General features: G+C 44.4%; 1 protein-coding gene across 1 annotated transcript in view; it reads right to left on the reverse strand.

Moving 5' to 3' along the window:
- SPSB1 (splA/ryanodine receptor domain and SOCS box containing 1) overlaps positions 1 to 21,802 on the reverse strand; it is a 37,878-nt gene that overhangs the window by 5,416 nt on the left and 10,660 nt on the right. The window contains exon 2 of the mRNA XM_063353801.1: positions 440 to 1,268. Coding sequence (XP_063209871.1) covers positions 440 to 1,133 — 694 coding nt within the window. The 5' untranslated portion in view covers positions 1,134 to 1,268. The remainder of the gene's footprint in view (positions 1 to 439; positions 1,269 to 21,802) is intronic.

Genomic DNA, 21,802 nt, shown 5'->3' on the forward strand with positions numbered 1-21,802 from the left:
CAAGGGATTTTAAAAGTCCCTCCACTAGCTATTTAAGTAAGGTGATTGTCCCTCAGAGACTGTTTCCTGTAAAGGGACACCAAGACTATGTTGCCAATAATGCAACTATCAGAAGGACATTCCTGCTGATACTTTGGAAGCAGTGTAGAAAGGTTTTTTATCTCTAGACATCACCTGGCATCACTTTCTCCCACCATACTAACTCCCCAAACCCTGCTTGCTCCCTGCAGCACCTTGGTAACAGTACAAGTATACCGCCAGACAAAATTTTTGATTTAGCCATTGAGGATTCAGAGCTGTATCCAGCAGTCCTACTGCTGACACGATATCCTCAGCTCTCCAGAAAAATGAAAACCCTCCCCAGGATGGTCTAGTACACCTGCACTTAAATAGCGCACAGATCTATGCTACTAGAACAAATACAGGGAGTTATACTCACGGTCAAGTCCATTCAAGTAGCGCATCCGTATTTCACAGTGTCCCCACACTGCGCTTACCACTGGATATAGCTTTTTCCCTTTGAGTCCCCGAAATGCAACACCCATGTATTGCCCATCTACAATGAAGCTCAGTGTCCCATCATCCATGTCCAGAACCACCAGGAAGGAGTCTGGCACAATGAAAGTTTCATCTGGTTCTAAGAAGGCAGGATAGGTTTTACTTGGCTGGTTCTTGCCATCGTGGTACAGTCTGTTGCGCCCAAGGTCCCACCCCCAGGATTCATGGTTATTTCCTACAAGCGTTGTGTACCCTACTGAATGCAAAGGGGCATCTGCTGTTGCCACCCCAACCACAGCATGCGTCCCTCGCTGCCTCATCGCCCACGTGATCTGCCACACATGAAGTCCTCGCGTGTATCCCACTTTGCCTCTGATGGCATCTGTACTCTGAGCCACCGGATGCCGGTGAAATATGAGTTTGTCATCCTCTTTCACAAATACATTCAGTGAGCGATCATCATTGTTCCATGAATGCAATAACTGGACTTCATATGATACCGGAGGCATGTCCAGTAGCAAGTCTAGACGCGTGGGTTTGCTGTAGTCGAGTCCTTGGAGTTCCTGTTTCAGTGGCCTGTATACAGGGTCCCTCATATCCACAGTCTTTATCCCACCTGTGACCTTCTGACCCATGGTGTATTCTGATTTTGCCTATTTATAGGCTCCCAAGGCAAGCTCATCGATTTACCCGGCCACTCTTGCTGTCATTCAGCCCTCCAGAGAAAGTTGCTAGGAGACCTTGTCAAGATGTGCACCAGTCAGTATTGCCTAATGGATGGAAAGAAAAACAAGAGACGAGTTAAACATTAGCACACACAACCTTGTATGCAACATTTACAGAGCAGTTTAATCTGCTTATTCTGACATCTTGTCCTTCCTTCCCACCAGCAAGGAAGGGTAATGCATGCTACTTATGCAGGAGACCCTGCATAGCAGAGAGAGCGTATAGATCAAATAGATAGGTATTAAGTTTCCAATGCCCCCTTCAGAAAGGCACTCTAATTTCTCCTTCTTTGTCTAAGGAAGGTATAGATTCAGCCACCAGAGCTCATCTTTACAGTGAATGAACTGCACCTTATTACTGCATCACTGAACTTTACGAGAGCACATCTGTATTTAGGCTGTCTCCAGCAAACCTTGCTTTTACATCATGATCACCTATATGTTGTCCTGGCTGGAAAATTCAGGGAAAGCATTTATTCAATGCAGAAGACTCAGAACCCGCTGCATAGTAATGCTTAAGAGTTAAATTTTTCCTGATTGTCTTCAGTTGACAGGAGGACTGAAAACAGTGTTTTGTATAAGCATAGTTTTGCCTGGTCTCCCAGCCCTAGTTCATACCCCAAGGCCAGGCTGAGCAAGACATCCCAGTGAAGGCCCAGGCTGCCCCATTGGTGTTCACTGTTCCAGCTCCTTCCAACCACCATGGAGAACAACTTCTCCTGCCAAAGCCACCTCTATAGCTGTCTACAATGGAGCCAAAACACAGAACGCATTTAATACTCAGAAAAAGAGCCTAAACAGCTTCAGTCAATTTCTTACAGACAGACCTATGTCTACAGTCAATTGCATTGTCTTTGGACCCTGTAGTAAGGTGCTACAGCTGACTAGTAGAGAGGGACTGGTTTATATGGGTAACTACTCTGCAAAGCTTTAGTCTGAGCTGTCCCTAGCGAGAACGAGTGAATGTCCCTGGCATAAAAGAGTGAATAAACTTCTCCCTCTGCTGCTCTAGAGAGGCTGGAACTAGCCTTCAGAAGGCAAAGCATTCAGAAGGATAACTTCCTGTCGTGGTTTAGCCTCAGATGGCAACAGAGAACCACGTGCCGCTCGCACGTGCCTTCCTAATACAGGAAGGATCGTAAGAAAAGGCAAGACTCTTGGGTTGGGACAAAGGCAGTTTAACAGAACAGCAAAGGGAACAGGCAAACAACAACAATAACAACACGGATAGGGGAATATACAAACGCCATTACAGAACCGCTGCTCCCTGCCGCTCGCCGACCGGCCGGACCCGGGACGCCCCAGCCCGCTTTTAAGCAGCAACTTCCTGCCCCCTCCCCCGGCAGCTCAGGGTGGGCGTGGCTCACATGGCATGGAATACCAGGGAAAATTAACCCTATCCCCACCGGAACCAGGACACTTCCACTATAGGGAAAGGAAAGCAGGCTGCCTTTCAGGAGGGATATATTTATGTTCTAGCTCAAGAAGAGGACCACAAAGACTGGCAGGTAGAACAGGCACTACAAACAGGCCTAGCACCTGCACTGTTTTTCCAGGGTCCAAATCAGCTTATTCATATAACACTACATTAGCACTTTGTGTTCTCCTAGCTGGTACTGCAGTGCTTCCTTTGCAGTGCTCCCAGATCTGACAGACATTAGATGAAGACACCTGAATTCTAGCCTTCATTTTTTTTGTCTGACAGTTGTAAACAAACGTTCTTGGGGAACCTCTAGGATGTGAGCATCCCCTAGAGTAAAGGCTACATACTGCAAAGACACACATAGAAGTATTCTCTTGTTACCCAGACATAAATAATATTCTTCCTTCAGCATAAACAATTCCAGAAGAGAAATAAAGCATTGAACACAAACCATCTCCCCATAGCAGTGATCAAACAAGGCAGGAACTAAGCAATAAAAATAAAAGCTTCTCCATCTGGAGAGTTACAAACCTTCCACAGATCATCTGGCAAAGCAGCTAGCAGCCACTGATACAGGTTTGAGGACATAATTCTCTGCAACCTCACTAAAGCTTTGCTAAGTACCTCGGACGTCTGACTGAAAGTCCAAAACAGCAGACAAAACCTGCTGGGTCCAGCCGCTGGTGACACCCATTCCAGCAGCTATTGGTACTACCGGCCCCGGTGAATTACTGGAGTCAAGAGAGCAGATAAGCCTGCTGTATGGTTTGTCTCAAATGAGCAGCTTCAGTTGGGGCAGCTTCTCTTCTCCATGAGGAAAAAATCCCCAGCTTCAAATGCCAAGTCCAGAGGGAGGAGCAAGATTCTTCTCACAGTTTAGCAGTTTTCCTTCCAAATTTCAGAGAAACCTCTAACAAGTTTAAGCCAGCTTGGCTAGAGATACTAGCTCACTTCGTGTACCTCTCCTCCAGCACTGCATCCACCAAAGTGTCTCTGCTCTCACTCAGCAACACAAACAACCCTCTGTAAGACAGCTGCCAAACTGGGGGCAGCTATTAGGAGAATCAGAAGTGGGAGGGGAGCAAACTAGCTTTCTAAGAAAAAAAAGTGTTATTTTAACATTTCCTGAAGTGAGGCAATCACACAGGGCTCCTGCCAGCTACAGTCACAACACTTACTCACAACCAAGGACCTCATCTGGCATAGAAAAATAGAGCATGAATCAGATCTGGTTTAAAAATAAGGTTACTGGACATAAGCAGCAAGGCTTCAGCTAGAAGGTGACAGGGAAGGCTCATGTATGGTCTGGGTTAGGGAACAATTCACCAGCTTCCCTACAGGTTTTTACTACTAGTCCAGGGTATGCTATTGGAACAGTGAGCTCAAATCTTGTAGTTCTTAGAGACAAGACTACTTTTCCTTTCCTTCCGTCCTTTTTTTCAAGTATGGAGAAGAAAACACCCAAGGTTCTTTAAAAGACACATCCCAATGCACGTTACTAGGTAGCAGTATAGCTATTTCAAACTATTCAGGAACCTCAGATGTATGGCACTGACAGACAGAAGATGGTTCATTAAACAACTGCATTTAAATAAGGTCCAATCACATTATTAGTTGGTAAGGTCACTGAGACCATCCTCAACATCAAAACAAATCCTGAATTATATCAGCCAGCTGGTCAACTGCTGAAAATAAGTAACAGCAAAACCAGTTGAGGGATGGCACAGTCACTGGGTGCCAGCACATCACCCTCCCCCAACACATTATTTAGCGGCTCTGCCCCACAGCTCAGGTGCTTGCGCCCAAGTGTTTCCATGACATAAGGCATTCCCAGCCTCTAAGGGCTCTGCAAGCCTACAGAACAGCAATATCTAAAACTAAGGGATCCCAAGAACAAGCTGATACAGACATGAGCTGAGCTGCTGGTGTATGAGTTCAAGTTCGCTGTTCTGTCTTGCAGAGACTGTGTCACAACATTGCAATGAATCCCACAAACCCACCTAGTAAGTTGTCTGATCTGCTTTTTCAACTCAGCACATGTATGGCATACAGTTATTCAACGGTTTAAGAGCAGTTCCTCCCAACCATCCCACTGTCCTACCTTGAAGCCCTCATGCCTGTCTGTACTCAAGTTCTCAGTTTTATATCTCAAAGTTGACACCAGCTCTGTTATGAAGAGATTTGTGAAGTCTAATAGGTGTCTTCCCTGGGAAAGGCATATTAATACTGACCAAATGCAATAATTTTTAAAAAGTTTCAGTGTAAGTCATTTGCTCAAGCTGGGATAAAGACCATCAGGCTGCTGAGACAGAACTGAATCGTGTCATGTTCTACAGAAAGTACCAGATGAACTACCTGGCATTCCCAAGGCCCATGGACAAAGGCCGTCAACAAGGCACTGGCTAAAGCACACTTGGAAGCCTACAGATAAGTTCAGCTGTTGGAACTTCAATTAGGGTAAAGGAACAAAACATTGTCAGAAGAAGAGGCAGAGATTTCCCAAGCGCTGTACCATACATGTGAGAACGCTGTATAGGAAGCAAGAACCAAACCAAAGCAGCCTACAGGAGTACTGGCGCAGACTGAAGCACAAAATGCTCAAGGAGAGAGAACAGAATACAATTCTGTTCATTAACAAAACAATGCCTCGTTCATGATGACTTTTTGCCTTTTGCCAACATAAGCTTCATCATATTTCTCTCAAGGCAGCTGCACCAGAAAGGGAATCACCACAGTGAAAGCCAACAGGGACTTGTGAAGCCCATGGGACAGGATACCATCCCACCGCCCACTCCAAAGAGAAAGCAGCCTTTCCTGAACACAAGCACCACTCATCACTTGCATTAGTTATGACTCTTTTCCCAGGCAGACTATTAACAGTAGATGAAGGACAATGGCCAGAATAAAGAAGGGAAAGGGGGAAAGAGAGAAAAATGATTGGAACAGAGGGGTCGATTAGACTGAACGCAGGTCAGATACTGAGCATCATACGCCAAGATTTAAGTGCAACATGGCTCCTTATTAGGGCAAGGCAACAATTCCTGCTCCGAGCTGGCTCCACGGTTCCTGGCACTAGCCTGGTCTAGAACTGCAGAGTGGCACCTTGCCCTCCAGTCATGAAGCACAATTACACCCTCATCTTTTAAAAGGAAAAGTCTCTTCATGCACAAGACAGTACAGGCACTTTCCCTCAGCAGGACAGATACAGAAAAGCTTACCCTCTTAAATTAATGGATTAATGCCCAGGGCAGCTTGATATGAGACACAGCCAGCTATGAATTAAAAGATATGCTAGGGAATTAGCTACTTCCAAACCTTTGAACTGTTACAGGTTTAAGTACAAGTGTAAGCACTGAAAGTGCTTTTATCTTATCATATCAACAGCTCAGGCTTGCTGCAATTCTGCTCTGCTTTATAAACATAAGCTCAACCCCATGATGCTCTCTTCTGCTCCCATGCTATTTTCAGTTTCATTGTTAACCTTCTAGGCTTAAAAGCTTTGGAATGAAATTATGAGAGCGTCTCAGAGAAAAGCGTTCACTGCTATTTTCAGTGAGAATTAGATCTCCCCTCAGTTTAGCTCTTCAGAGCAAGGAGGCAATTTGCCATACTAGAAAGATATGCCGCATTTCAAAACAACTGCTTGCTGCAAATAGATCAGGGCAGGAGACAAAGACATTTCAATGGAAGGATCTGAAGTCTCAGTCCACCATCTGCACACAAGGCAAAGTGTCAGTACTAGCCATTCAGGAGTTGCTGTCACTGCTGGTTCCATTTACCAGCCCAACTCCTGAGCTGCCAGAGTGCTGCCAGAGGCTCAGTGTAGCATCAACGGTTCACAACTGAAAAATCCAGGGCAAAAAGAGTTCTAGAAGCATCCACTCCAAAACAATGGGAAGCAAAAAAAAAAAAAGCCACCTTACTGGAAGATGCCTGCACTTGTTTAAGCACCTGTGAGGCACTCACTCAGCCACTGAAGACATCTGTTTTCTTGAGGCTGAATACTGGCAAACCATTCTCCTTCAGTTACGCACTTCAACAGAAACACTTCAGACAGTTACAAAAAGTTTGGTAACTTCGGTTCAGAAAATCCATGGCTCCTCACAGGTCCTCCCTTGCTCTGCAGCTCACCACCTATATAGGACACCTGTCTGGAACATCAATTACAAGATTACATGAAGGCTCTGCAATTCCTTGATTCCTGATCCAGTTTTACTTAAAATCTATTCCAAGTCAGTTTACTGTGGCTCTATTTTCCCCCTCATAATATTTATTGGGTGTACTTCTACAGATAAGGAGACAGACCTTCAAATACCTAGCATACTCTGGGTGCTCTACATTTAATGAATCAGACCCCTACCTTGAACATTTTCAGCCTGGAAAACAGGTCAGGAGAAGGAAAGAAAAATACATATTCTGCCCATGGTGATTTACTTGCTTACAGCTTTGGAAAGCTGAACTAAAGGATCCCAGACAGTAATAATAAGTGAGACTAAGAAAGCCACTGCAGTTTTGTTAAGGTTTCCATGATTTTACTAGAAAAACATTAAGTAAACTCGGTCCATTTTCGTGGGCTGAATGTTCATCCCACAAGCCAACAGACAAAGAAGCTACGCTACTGCCAGTCTGCTGACTAACCTGCTGGCAATGGCTTACCTGGGGTCACCTTTCACATCCTTCAGACACGTGCACAACTAGCATATCATAAGCTCCCCACAAAAAGCCTTCACAGTGCTAACCACTCTTTAACGTGATCTCTAGAAGCTGCTTCAACACCAGAGGTTTTCCCCTTCCTCCCTTGGTGGTGCTGAGAAGATCACAACCCTTGATCACATAGACCTTGTGTACAACCAAGCTAAAATCCAAGATGGATCGGCAATGCTATGAAACATCCTAACTGGGGTGGAGCGAGAAGAACATGCATGCCCCAAATAGCATTCAAACTTTATCCCTAAAGAACTAGGACACTCAATTTTCCCTGCTGTTATTTCTTTGCATCAAAAATATACCACCTTACCCGCACTGTGTATTTCTGCCTACTGCAGAAACTGGTATAGAAAGGCTGCGACACTCCACCAGCATTCTGGCTTTAGCACCCTTCCCACCCACTAAATAGTAATCAAACCTTGGGGAAAAAAAGTAAGCTCACCTATGCTGTTGAAAAGTTTTCCAGTGCTGTCTTTAGCAGAGAGCAAGCAGCTACAGAAGAGATGACAGGAACAACTGCACTAACAACATGGTTAGAGCTAGTTTCGGAGTGTTGCAATTTTGCTTAGATCAGGGCTGGGCAGGCAACCCTCATTGCATAGCATTGGTTTTGGCAGCACTGTCAGCCTCTCTGCTACCTTGATCTACACAGAGAAGGTTGCCACAGGGGCAACTTCCTCAGCCCCACCTACTGAAGAGCAGAAGCAGTTTGGCTCAGCAGGTTTAGCTCTTGGCAGGGCTGTGTGGCCTGCACAGAAAGTGAAACTGCAGTCACTCTGAGATCACAAGAGGTTGGGCAAGGAAGAATTAAGAAAGATGGCACGTGTCCCAGCAAACAGCAAAAAGGAAAATCCTCCAGCAGAGTAAGAGGCCCCTGACAAGTAACTGTGCTCAAGATATGCCAGGGATGGGGAGAACAAGACACTTAGTATTTAGCAATTCTTGATTTACCTAGACTACAAAGTTAACAAGCCACCTTGCTAAGCAAACAGCCTCATTCATCTCCTAAGCAGACACCAAAAGCTCTGCTCTTCTGTACGTGAGGCAGCTAGCATAAGCATGCCCACCCTGAGACATAGCAGAAAAGGCTTCTGTCCAAGGAAGCCAAGAGCATGCCATCGTACAATGCTGCTAGGACTTGTAACCACTAAGAATCAGCTTGTCTGTATGAACACAGCACTCCAGCATTCCTCTCTTTGGGATGATTCAGACAGTTTCTGCAGAAGTTTTCTAGCTATTTTTACAATGTTGAAAGGCAGCGTGATGAAGGCAGCATGCCCTCTTACACCATGTATGGAGCATCTGGTTGTCCAAAGCAAAGCACTGAAGTTACTCAGAGCAGCACATCTGAGTAAACTAAAGCCTGAAGTAACAACCACCACCACCCATCCTCAACTAACCCACTTACTAGACACCAACTTAAGCAAGTTTCCACTGTCCACCTACCCAACCAGTTCCTGTTGAGTGCAGTGCTGCACGATCTAGAAGATACTACTAAGCAACAGAAGAGAGGTTACTTTTTGCAAAGTATTTGTAATGATGGAAGAAACTTGGACAAAAGGAGTTCCACGAGCTCCTGCCAGAGCTCCTATTAAGGGCTAGTTACAAATGGCAATTTTGCTTGCAGAGAAACAAAGATATTTCTTTAAATGAAAAAAGTAAACTCAGGCTGGTTTTCCTCGCAGAGGAAGTTCAGTGGATGTTTCAGAAGGGTCATTAAACTTTTTACAACTCTGTGTGAGGCAGCTCCCAGGTACCTTAGGAAGGTCAACTGCAAGTTAAAGACCAGGCGCAATGTTTCCTCAAGGCTCTTTATTATAGGTTCTCAGAGTCTAATTCCAGCCATTCACCTTCTCTGGCAGTGCTATCTTTAATGGGTATTAAGTCTTAAAATGGTCAAATATTTGGAGTTAAGTTCTCCTTTTCACTCAAACCCTGTACTTGAAGTGACAGACTCTCTTCCCTAATAAGCCTTCAGAACCAGAGTGGAACATGTGTTCTTCCACAGCCTCTCCCACTTATGACTAACATGTACTCGCAGGCACAGCACTGAGATCAGCGTGCCATACCGACATAAGGGCTCTCTCCACCAGCACAGTCCATGACCTCTCATCCGTCTCACATGCCTGAGCACACTTTGTAGTTCGTTGCAGAAAAGATGGTTTCATAACAAATGACGGGCTGGAGACTTTCCTTCCTTAAAGGACAAAGGGTAGTAAAGTAACTCATCGGGACCTCTGTTCCTTGCCTCCCTTGAGAAGCAGAGGAAGCCAGACTGAGTGCTAGTAATCTGCACCCATAAAGAAGCTGAGATCAGCTTTTTAGAAGACAGTCACTGCAAGCCATTATGTTCTTGGCATGAGGCACTGTTAGTCCATCTTCCTACGATCAGTCTAGTTAGATCAGTGCTTTAAAGCAATACTTTTGTACCTCTTCCAGAACTACCTTGAGGACACTTTGTCCTCGGTATTCTGAGGACAGCAGCATTAGAAATTTATGTAGGTTAAACAATGACTACTGCTGGCTTCAGACCCCTGCATTACCAACAGAGCACAGTTTCTCCTTATCCCTTTGTCTAATCTGTCCATTTCCTTTCCACTCTTAGTCATGGTCTGTGGCCTTTACAGAGCAAAAATTGTGTTCAAGTCAGGACAATGAGACTCTGGATAGAAACAGTTCATTTACTGGTAGTGTAGCATACAGATGTTAAAAGCAGTTAAGCAATTTGCTCTGGTTTCCCAGCATGCTAGTTGTAAAACAGAAATTTACTCTGCACACGTATCCCTAACATTACAGAACACTGCCGCACAGGCAGACAAGTGCCCGAACTGCAAAGCAAGGAGCATTAGATGGCATAAGAAGGGTTGCTAAGTTGACCATGAGGCCTGAGAGAAGCCATGGCAAAGTATGCACAGTGCATAGGAGCTGACAGAACAGGTCAGAAAGCCAGCAACTAAAGCTCTTCCCCCATAAGGCAGGATGGAGCCACAAGTTTACCATCCCACATTGAACTGACAGCTCTGCATCTTAGCTAAGCACTGAGAAATTTAGCCAGAGTCCCTTCTCATGTCCCACATCTGCAGCTGCAGCACTGACCTTCCTCATACCTCTCCCCTTTGCTCCTCTCTAACTTCCTGCTGGTCTAGAATATTTGTTTGTAGCCAACTGGTGAAGTGCTATTTTCCAGAAGCAACTTTAAACTCCGTATTCTAGCAAGTATTTACAGGCAGCTGTTAGGAACCTAGAAGACTGACTTGATGAACTTAGGTTCCAGGTGGAATTCAGCATCTGAATCATGCTTGGTGCCACAAAACAGATTGTCACATGCTCAGATGATGTTCAGCTCAGCTAGCAGCCTAACCATTTGCCTGTGGCTCTCAAGTTAGCAATACATACAAATTAATTGCAGACATCACTTATTTTTAATGCAGCAGTTGCAGACACGCTATAGTGGGGACATACTGCTGATGAAGATCAGATGTGTCAAATTCAGCTTTGAGCCATAGATCTGCACTCCAGATAGATTCTTTTGGAGGAAACAGCAGAACAGCTGTGGTGTGGCAGTTTGGTCTGAGCTGAGACAGCACCTGTACATGGTGTTACAGGAGTGGGAAGATCCGCACAGTTCCCTGCTTCCTGTGAGAAAGTATAGGGAGATGTGACAGCAGGAGCACAAAAGCAATGCAGCCACTGCAGGTAGAAAGCCTGGAGGAAAACTAGTAAGTTGTTGCAATTGCTATGCCCTTATGTACAGCCCTATTCCCACTCAAAGTGCTTTGCCCACAGCCATCAGCACAGCCATTCTGGGGTGTAAGCTGTTTATAGCTGATGCACTGGTTTGAGCACCTTATGGGAGGCTACAGCACTCCAGCTACAACATGTTTCACCAGCACAGCAAGTTCTCTGCGTGCTTCAGCATGTGGATACCCATTCAGAGAACACAGCAGCACCAGATCAGATGTCTTCCAGATCCAGCAAGACATACTCCCCACACACAAGGTTCTCATCTCGCCAGTCACATTTGGCAAAGTCATAGTTTTTTAGCTCCTGGTACCATTTCCAGGCTAGATCCATCAGACAAGTGATGCTTCTCCTCATTGCTTGTGTCAGGAATCCATTTTCTGGGGATGAGGTTTGCTTGTACTGAAATTAATACTGTTTGATACAACTATGGAAGGCTGCTCCTAGGTTGCTTCAGTGCAGTCTTTGCCCTAAGAAAAAGGCAGTAGTGTCTCAGGAGAGCTTATTCCAATGAGAAAAAAAATGTAGGCTAGCATAGATACCCCAGCTGCAGAAGTCACCTGCAAAAGGCACAGACTTTTCACAGTTCTGATTTCTTTACATGCACTCAAGAGATGGCTCTATGATCTACTTGTGGACTAAGTACTATGGGAAATAAGTCACAAAGGTAGCAGGAAGAAAGGTCACATGAAGCCTTTTTTCACCTTGTCCAGAGGTTCACCTTTCTTACACCTTTGAACCTGTCCAACCACCTTCAATTGGTTTTTCCTTATGTTATTGATACTTTGCATGTAAACAAGCACTGCTTCCAGAGGAAGCCTCACATCCCTGTAAGGCTGAACTCTATGCTTGGCACATTGCAAACACAAAACCACCCGGTTTTATAAACAAGCTGCACTTGAAAGACTAGTTTACAGGACTGAACTACCAAGTACGCTGTCTAAGAGTACCCGTCTCACAACTTCCCCATCCTTTAGCAGCCAACTCCATGCTGCCTTTCTACTGCCACATGTTCTTAAAATTAAAGAACAGCCCAGTTCTTAAAAATTCTTCTATAATCAAGGATTATACTGAGGCTTCTGTTCAGATACCATATAGTATTGGCCTTAGATAAAAACTCTTTCAGAGAATGGGGCTGTCATTTTATCTGTACAAGGAGCTTAGCAACTCCAAGACAGCCAAGTGCCGATGCAGCCAGCACAGAAGTCTCTTAAATGAGTTTACCTGCAGGACTCATAGGTTAGATGGCTACTCCGGAAGAAGTCCCAAGATTTTCCAGGGCTCTACTTAATCCATCCTCACAAAAAGTTGAGAAGAACAAGCATTTAGAAAGTCTACCTTTGAACCATGCCTTAAAACCTAAATTGCAAAATTATCAACAAAGGATGGTCCAAGTAGCATCAGGAAAATAAACAGGAACAACAAAGGACCGAAGAGCCACTTGCCCTGACAAACTACAACACTAGTCTGCTTCAGCTTACCATTCAAAAGCAGTGACTAGGTTGGTCAGCTACACTGAAGCTTTTGTTGAAAAGTGATCTGGAAATGTGGAGAAGGACAGTCCACCCTTTCACTGTAGTCACTGGCTGAACCAGAGGATGATTACCAGGTCAGGCCTTGTTCCAGTGCATTGAAAAAAAAAAAAAAAAATCACAGTCCAACAGTCTGTTAAGTTACTGTTTTCTCTTCCTCCAGCCCTTCACATCCCACTCCCTCACACTCCTGCAGCAGTGCAAGTGTAAGTGCAATCACCCTGAAGATTGAGGAACCCATCCAGGATGATACTGTTCCCCAAGCTGTTTCACCACCCTGTGCTACAGACATTTGCCCCAGCTCACAAGAGAAGCCGAAGAAAGCAGCAATTATTGTGACAGTCACTACCCTCCAGAAGCCATTCAATGGGTGGAGCAGTAAACGATTCAGCATTGGTGTTTGAAAAATAAAGTCAGCACCTGGCCGAGCTGCCATGCCTGCCTAATGCTTTTCCATCCTTCCCTCCAGCACTGGAGCCATAACATCCCAAGACAGGTTGCATTTAGAAAGGCATTTCCTCCACAATTAAGTCACCATAAATTTTAAATAGTAGATGTTTATGTTCAGAGCTATGTGCATTAAAGGGGCCCACATAATCCAGAATAAGCCACTCTTGCACAAGAACTCCTTGCTTTTAGTTACTTCCCCATTTACTAATTTGCAGCCTACACAGCCCATTGTCCATCCAAGTATCTTGATTCATTAGGTTTTTCTGATAATCAGTAGATGGGGAGGGGAGCAGTGGGTGGAAAGAATGAAGCTTGATGTTTCTACCTCCGTCCAGAGTTTCCACCCCTGTATCAAAAGTGCTTTTTTTGCTATGACTGCAAGATAGGCCAACAAAACAAGCCATCAGGACAAAGGTTTTGGTAACAGAGCGCTGCTTTCCCCTTGAAACAGTTAACAGTTAATCATTGCAGTTTAATGCTAGCAGCAGCTGTATTAGAAGAAATCCATGTTAAGGTTCTCAGCAATCACCTACCAAAACTCCCCTTCTGTCTCCTTCCCAGGTGGCAACAAAGACACTGGCACAGCTGCATCTTGTGCTACCCTCTCCCTGTTCATGGGAGGTCAGCCTCCTGTTTTACCTAGAAGCAAATTTTTAGAAAGCCTCTGTTGTATGCTATGTGTTTGAAGGAATGGGGGAAGCAAGATGGTTGGGCTCGTCATAGGCTTAAGAGTAAGATTATGGTATCCCAATTGCTGGAAATGCTAGTTTAGAAGTCCTAGTTTTTTCCAGGTTAGCTGCTGTGCTGCCTTCAGTGGGCAGAATAAGGCAGTGCACAACACCTCCATAAACAGAGAGAGCCCATCAAGAGTTGAATAAAGTCACCCAGTACACACCAAGTAATAATACCTGCGTGAGAACAGGAACTGTGCCCTTATTGTATTAGGGTCACACAGATTCGGGTATTATAGAGCAGCATTTTCTCAAATAGACAGCCTGAAAATGGGATGTACGCAGCAGATTGTGAGGATTTTGATCCTTGCTCCTAAAAGCAATACAAGATACTTTGTCAGAAGACATGTAGAATCCAGCAGGATTCCTTCTCTCAGGAAAATCATTTGCAGTTTGAGCTATTTTAATATTAAGATTGCCCAGCCTCTGCCTCCTCCTTCCTCTTTTCATTTAAAGATGTCACAAGCACTGCTAACAATAAAGCAAAAATCCCCATAACAGAGCAGCTGCCAAACACCAGATTACTCAGCCTGGTGCCCTCAAATAGGTTTATTGTGTCTGAAGCTTCAGTATGTGTATCTACATCAAATACATCTATGCCAGAGGGGAAGTTGTGCAAGTGTCTGGTACTGCTCATCAGCACTATGGAAAAAGTACAGTTGAAATCTGTGCCATGTACTAGAAACAAATAATTCTTGATCCATTACAACAGTCTCTCTCTGCTCCCTCCAAGCAGAGCATTAGATTCTTACAGCACCACAGACAGAATACTGCAGAAGGCAGCACAGCCACAGGAAGATGAGGGCCTTATGGTGCAAAACTGAAGTTATGTTCCATCCTTGCCTCATGGCCACTCAGCTTGGGAAGATTCAGCACATCACTTCCTTGGATCTGCATTTCCCCCATTTAGATGAGCAGCAACAGCACTACCAACCTACTGTGTACAGCAGGAGAAAAAACTTCTTGTATGAGTAGAAGGTCAATGAAAGTGTTGCACCCTTCTGATCGTTGCATCACAGGGAGATAACGGGCAAAAGGTAAAGGTGAACAACGGGACCACAGAGGATGCTCCACAAACTGCCTGCTACTGAGGAGGAAATTCCAAGGCCCAGCACACTTGATAGCCAGCAGGACAGCATTCAGTACCTCCTCACAAAAAGCTGCTTTGTCCCTAACATTTAAGGAAGCAAACGTTAACTTTTCTTTCTCCTCCAGTTTTACAGTTTACATTTGCATACTCACCAGCTCAGCTGGCATCCTTTTCCTCACATTCAACAATCACACTCCCACTGCCAATTTCATTCTCCCTTTTACAGTCTGCATTTAGTCACTGTGTTGACCTCTACTGTCACAGCAATCCCACTACAGTCAGGAAGATGGACATAGAAAGACTCCCATCAAACTATGCATGCTTGCTGCTATTCAAGTCTCCCCCAAAGTCTCCCCCAAAGTCTCCCCCAAAGTCTCCCCCAAAGTCTCCCCCAAAGTCTCCCCCAAAGTCTCCCCCAAAGTCTCCCCCAAAGTCTCCCCCAAAGTCTCCCCCAAAGTCTCCCTTCAGCAATACTGCAGGATAGGGGGTAGTGGTGAAGTTAAATCAGAGTTAATTTTATTTCATAGCTCAACTCTGACGGTGAGACAAGACTGGAAGAAAGCTTTTTTTATACTAATGTTTAATTAAGAAAAGTTTTGGTAGTGGTGCTGAGACTTGAACGTAGTCATTAATCTCTGCTGTGTTTCAGGGTGATTTGTAGGACAGAAATTAGTTATGGGAGTTTCTTAGACGAGCTGGGAAACACAACCAAAAACCCCAGATTCTAGGCTGGCGATGCAGGAGATGAGGCTTGTTGTCTACCAACCAAGAAAGCAGCCTACCCACTTCCAGAATTTTACTCTTCTGATATCACAGCAAGATGCCTATACAAGCTTATTTCGTAGAATCATAGACTAATTCAGGCTGGAAAGGACCTCAGGAGGTCTCTAGTCCAATCTCTTCCTCAAAGTACGGTCAGACTAGGTTACTCAGAGCTTTATCTAGTTTACTCTTGTAAACCTTCAAAAATTAGAGACCGTACAACTTCTGGGCAGCATATTCCAATGGCTGACAAGCCTCACGGTGACAAAACTTATACTTTGGATTATGTATCTTCCTCCCTGTTCAAGTCATTCCAGTTTCTTAATCAGCCAGTTTCAGGTTGAATTTAGTGTTAATCCTCAGGTCAAATAAATCCTAAAGAATTAAATGTAGTTTAGCCTCTTGTACTAGCTGATAATGCCTTCTTTCTGGTCAGTGAATTACTCTAAGCAATACAAACACAGAATTAGTTCACGCGTCTTTTTGTCTTACCTTGCCACATAGAAAATCTCAGCATTCCTCTACAATGTTTACTCAGATCTCTTCATCCTGGGCTTGTTAAAGTGTTGAAAAAGAGGACTGAAGTTATATCCTTGTGTATAAAGACCCAGTAGATCTTTCACAGCTTAAACTATAGGTTCAGGTCTTTCCTGTCCTGAGGTCTGTGGAGACTGACAGTGTCACCGCTGAAGACAAAAACCTCACAAGAGGAGACAGTTGAGTCACTGAGGAAGTGATTTTTTTCATACTGTTTAGGAAACCATTCTGTTCACTTAGCAAAAGGATGTTTTCAGAAGACAACACCCTTGCACATGCATCCAAAGCAGGAGCTCATCACACAATCATGACAGGTTCTTTAAATCAAGTTTAGGCTTCCTAACCTGAAAGCCTGCCAGATTCCTTCAGCGCCTCTAGCACCTGTCTATTCGTAAAAAAGCCTTCTGTGGCCTCCCTCAGTAAGTCTGGTGGTTTCAGTAGGACCAGGCAGGCACGGAAGATAACACTGCCACTTTCAAAAAAAGTGTCCTTTGCAATTCATGTCCAAAAGATGGACCCATAACCTGCACATCAAATGTGCCTCTGCTGCATCAGATAGTTCTTGCAACATGCAAAATTATGACAGCAACATCTTTTCTTCCATGTCCTGACTACTAGCCAAGCCAGCCATGGCCTAAGTTTAGGAATTCTTCACTCCCCAAAGTCACCTGCTACATGAGCAATGCTATGGCTCAGCCTTAACCACCAGTTGCCCTTCCTATGAGGGCAGGCATGCTTCAGCATCCCCCTTGGAAACAATCCTCCCAATGCATGCAGCTTAGCCATATCACCCTTTAGGAAGTATTGCACCTTACAGACACAGGGCTCATCTTTTTAAGTGGAAAAGATGAAAGCCAGAAGCTGGATGTTCATACAAACCTCATGCTCAGTACAAGTCTTTGAAGGCAGGAAGGCTAGGGAGGGCAGGGTGGACTGGGAAAAACAACACTGTCTGGCTAGAGGATACAGATTGCTTCAGTACCACAATGAAGCGTCTGAAGGCTTGTGTTCTCCTCAGCTCCTTCCCCCTGCTGTGCTCCACCTTGAGCTATGTGGTTGGCACTCTTGTGATAGCATTAGCCACGCACTGCAGCTTATAATCAGCTGGAAGGAAAACAATCTGCAGGAACACTGCATCAAGCATCAATCCCTGCCACCCTCTTCCCCACATACAGCTTCACCTTGAGAAGTTCAGCTTCGCCTACACCTCCCACCCAAAAAGAACAGTCCCTGATGATGTTCCCAGGCAAGGAGGGATCTGGATGTTGACTTAGAGCCAGCAGGGCTGAGGAGCTTTCAACCCTCAGATTTGTTTCAAAGGGAACACAGAATTACCTTCAAGATAAAAACAACAGTTTTATTATCAAAGGTAACTAGGTACTCTGCTTTGAAATACAATTTCTTCCCCTGCATCAAAGGGCTGTTAATTTTAGTCTTGTAGCAAAAAAGTAGACGAAATGAAAGCAGCATCTGCTTGGAAGAGATGAATGCAAGATAAAAGGTGTCTGTGACAGAAAGCTGGCAGCAGCCTTATGTTTTCTATTCAAGTTTGAACTGGGAACAACAACAACCCTTAAAACATAACAAAAGCTGTGGAAAAACCCTTTCCAAATCCAACAACATAGCCGGAAGATGCCATTTCTCTTCTCCAATTTCTGCAACAGCAAGTTGAGACGAAGAGTCCACACAAATCCGAACTTGCTATCCCGGTGTAATCAAGCACCTTGGCTTGCTCAAGTCCATTATATCCCCCCCTTCAGCTTCCAATTCCCTCTTCCCCTCCAAGTCTCCCAAGGGAAAGCACTTTCCTAGGGATCTCCCTTAGCAAGAAGGGAGCAGAGTCACACCATGGCAGAACACTTCCAGAATGTTTGGGCATAAGTGGCTTGCAATCCAGCCAGCAGAGAAAGGAAAAAAGCACTGGCATTTCTTGTCTGTCTAGTACAGTCTGTTCTTTGCAGGGAATCAAGTCAAGATCACCATGAGAGTTTGTTATAACACAGATTTTAGATATGCTCGAGTCCAGTCATGTAACAATAACAGAGGCACTAAAGTTTGTCACAGAAGTATATCAAGAGTAGGCCAACTCTGCTCTGTTTTACATGGATTTACTAGCACTTCACACATTAGGGCAAGAAATGGTAGCTTTTACAGCACCGAAAACATTAGGAAGAGCAGCCATGCTGTGATGGTCTTCGGCTGGAAACACACCAAACAAAGTTTATGTTCTGCAATGCCACTTGCACCATCTTACCAGGGAGAAGAATATATAAGGACCTTGCTCTTGTCTGCCCCAGTACGTCTGAGACAAGTCCCTCTAAATATCTTCACTATGCAGACTCATTAGCTTTACTGAGGGTCACCTTGATCTGCCATCCTGAGGTTTTGGGTGGGGAAGGACTGTTCTCTACCCTTTCCCCATGCTTTTTAGTAGCATCCAAGCTTCATCTGCTAGAGCTTGGGGCGAGCATCCAGAGAGGACCAGAAAGCTAGCACAAAAGTACAAGGTCCAAGCAGCTCACATGAAAACTAGCTATGAAACATGGATCCAATGTAAGATCTGCAGAATGTAAATGCTTTGTTGATTACCATGCACACATTTATTGTTTTACTTCAGCCCAGTATTTCTGCAGAGGAAGCATGGATCCCCATCCTTCCACAGATTAGCAATTAATACGGAAAGCTACTTCTATCTAACCTTTAAACTGTTTGAAATCAGCAAAGAGAAACCAACAGAGTGCACTGTACTGTCACCAGTCTCTAGAAAGATGTGTTCACCTAATTTCTGAGGCAGCTGCCAGAAGCTATGTAACTCAAACATTGGTTATATGAGCAAAAACCAAAGAAAGAGACAGATAAACATGCAACAGACTACTGCCAAGACATTTGTCAACATTCAGCGAACCACTCCATCAGTACACTCAGTAAGGTAAGGCCTCCGCATCCAGGAACACACACAAGCAACAAGCCATCTCACAGCAGCTCTCAATAAAGTGCTGAACTAGGAGGATATTCCTGGCAGACAGATTACACAAGAAACATCTCACACTGCCAGCTTTACTGGAATATACACAGCAACTCCCCAAAGCAGAGCATTCTGGGATGATGCCTCACTAGATTTCTGACTTGTCATTAGCCAAAAAAGTTTAATGACACGGTTGGACTCTGTGGTTAAATATAATTGACCTGGGACACACCATAATTAGGAAGAGAGACACTGTACATCTCGATGAAGCCTACAGCTGGGCACAGTCTCAGCATGATGCAATGTTTTGCTTTCACCATTACCTGAAAGGGTCCTTGCAAATTACTATGGTTGGTTGAGATAGGCAGGGTGACCAAAAGCTTCAGCTGGGTTCTTACATCATCCAGCAAATGGCATCACATAACACAGCACAATTTTAGAAAGCCTTTCTAGCCCGACTGCAACTAGACAAATCAGATTTGAAAGTGCAGAGCGCGCCAAAATGAAATGGATTAAAGCACATTATACAAACTGTGGCTGCAGGAATACTGCCTTCAGAGGACATCTGCACTGTAAGGTGGCCAGATCTCCAAGAGCAACTTTTTCCTGGAAATAACAGTTGTGGTAATACAGAACAAATGTTTTTGCCAAACAGCACGACCAAGACATGCACCTACAGCACTGTTCACTGTTGCTTCACTACTGGGTAGGGTCCAGAGTGGCTGGTTCAAGTGGCAAGTAGTGGAATTCGTCCCTTGGCCTTACTGGGACACACTCAGAAATGCATTCCTAAGCAACAGTTTGACTAGCTTAAGCTCTGTAAGTCAAGTGATATTTTAAGTGGCTTCCTCATCACCTCCTGTGTGCCAACATTAAGCTGCACCTCAATCATTTCATTTGAGCAGCAAAGCAAATCCACATTATTAGGTCCAACACTGCTAATTTACATAGTGGTAGTACCTCTCCATTGGAAAAAAAAAAAGGGAGTATGAAGTAACAGTTCACATCAGTTGCTTCAGCACATTCAACTAGAACAACTGGTTAGGAGACTGTCATGCTCTGAACCATGCTGAGGGGATATATTACTGAAAAGACAGGATATATTAGCTGAAGAGACAGATTTGTACATGCTTTTTGATGATAAACAGCTTTAAGCGTCACCTTTTCAGATAGCATCTGAAAGCACAAAAATTTTTACTCTGGGCCACTTTAGCAATAATCGTCCGACTCACAAGATTACGTCTGGGATGGAGCAGTCCATCTTTATGTCCTGCTACAAGAATATTTCTCCCAAATCATTCACTTCCAAAAAGCCTCCCGACTCAGCATCATCAACAGTTACATCAACAGGCATGACGCTGGGACGTGGAAAGACTGCAATTAGAAGTACCCATGACAACTTCAACATCAGTTTGAGGAAGGATACTGGAAGGAAAGTTTGTGTAAAGGAAATGGAATCTCCTCTTTTACGTATCAAGCATCTACCCTGTTTTCAAGGCAGAGCACCATACCAGAGATCTCAGTTTAAACTTGTGTAGGGACGCTTTTGGCTTTCCAGGCAGTTTAGGCTGACAGCAATCCAGCCTTTTGGAAAGGGCAGTGAAAAAGTGTTTAAACATTCTGTACCTGAAAAGATTTTGCCCACCAAAAAGCTTAACTTCAGATACCAGTCATAACAAAAGCCTTGCTTTTCTTGTAATTTAGGTTCAAACAATAAGCTTTCAAAAGTATTCTGCCCTCTGAAAAGTACCGAAACTGAAGAGTTTGCAGCTCTACACAAGACTTCCCTCTGCTCCCCGTAACTATGAAACAGATTGGTCTTGCATACAGAGAGTACACAGCCACATGTGATAATGAAATTTAGTGCAAAAGTCTAGTGAGCCTTGCAAAGCCAACTAACACAAAGGTTTTGACTAGCTACCAGCTAAGACAGTCTACTGCAGAGACAGCAGCTACTAGCACATGATGTTCATAAGGAAGGTTCCATAACTCCCCGAGCAGCTTTGAAATGATCTTTCCTTTACATCACAGAGGAGCACAATCTCCTGTAGGCAAGGCAAGAGATGGCCACTGCTCAATGTCTGGGGTTTATCTGGGGACGAGAGGGATGCTAAGATGGTTTTTATCCCTTCTGTTTCCACCTTCCAAATACCCCAACACAGAAGCCTGAGTAAGCAAAGTTTGAAGAACATGCGTGTTCACCATCTCTTCCTTCCCTCCCTAGGGCTTGGCTTCTCAGACTAAACTGTGGGTTTCCTCTCTAAAACAGCCAAATTCCAGTACCCGTAATTAAGCCAACAGCTTCCTGCTGTGACTATTCCAGACATTGCCATCCGAGTCCTTCCCATTAAGGTTACCCATTCAAAAACCTCTCCAATGTCAGAGACAAGAAACAGCACAATAGTCAGTGATGGGACAAGCTGATTAGATGTAAGCAAGCCTGAGCTCTCTTATCTCAGCATTAAACAGCTGCCAGTACTTTCACAGTTCAAAGGCAAGACAAAAGCTGTACAGTGAACCTACCCTCCCAACATACCACAGTCATCATAGGTCCTCGTAAGTCAACATGCCTTCTAAATAAGTGTTTAATATAAACATTTGTACAGTCACTTAATTCCTGGTGAACCAAGCTATTTGATGT

Source organism: Chroicocephalus ridibundus, chromosome 16 (assembly GCF_963924245.1).
Source record: "Chroicocephalus ridibundus chromosome 16, bChrRid1.1, whole genome shotgun sequence".
In the NCBI taxonomy this organism is placed as follows: Eukaryota; Metazoa; Chordata; class Aves; order Charadriiformes; family Laridae; genus Chroicocephalus; species Chroicocephalus ridibundus.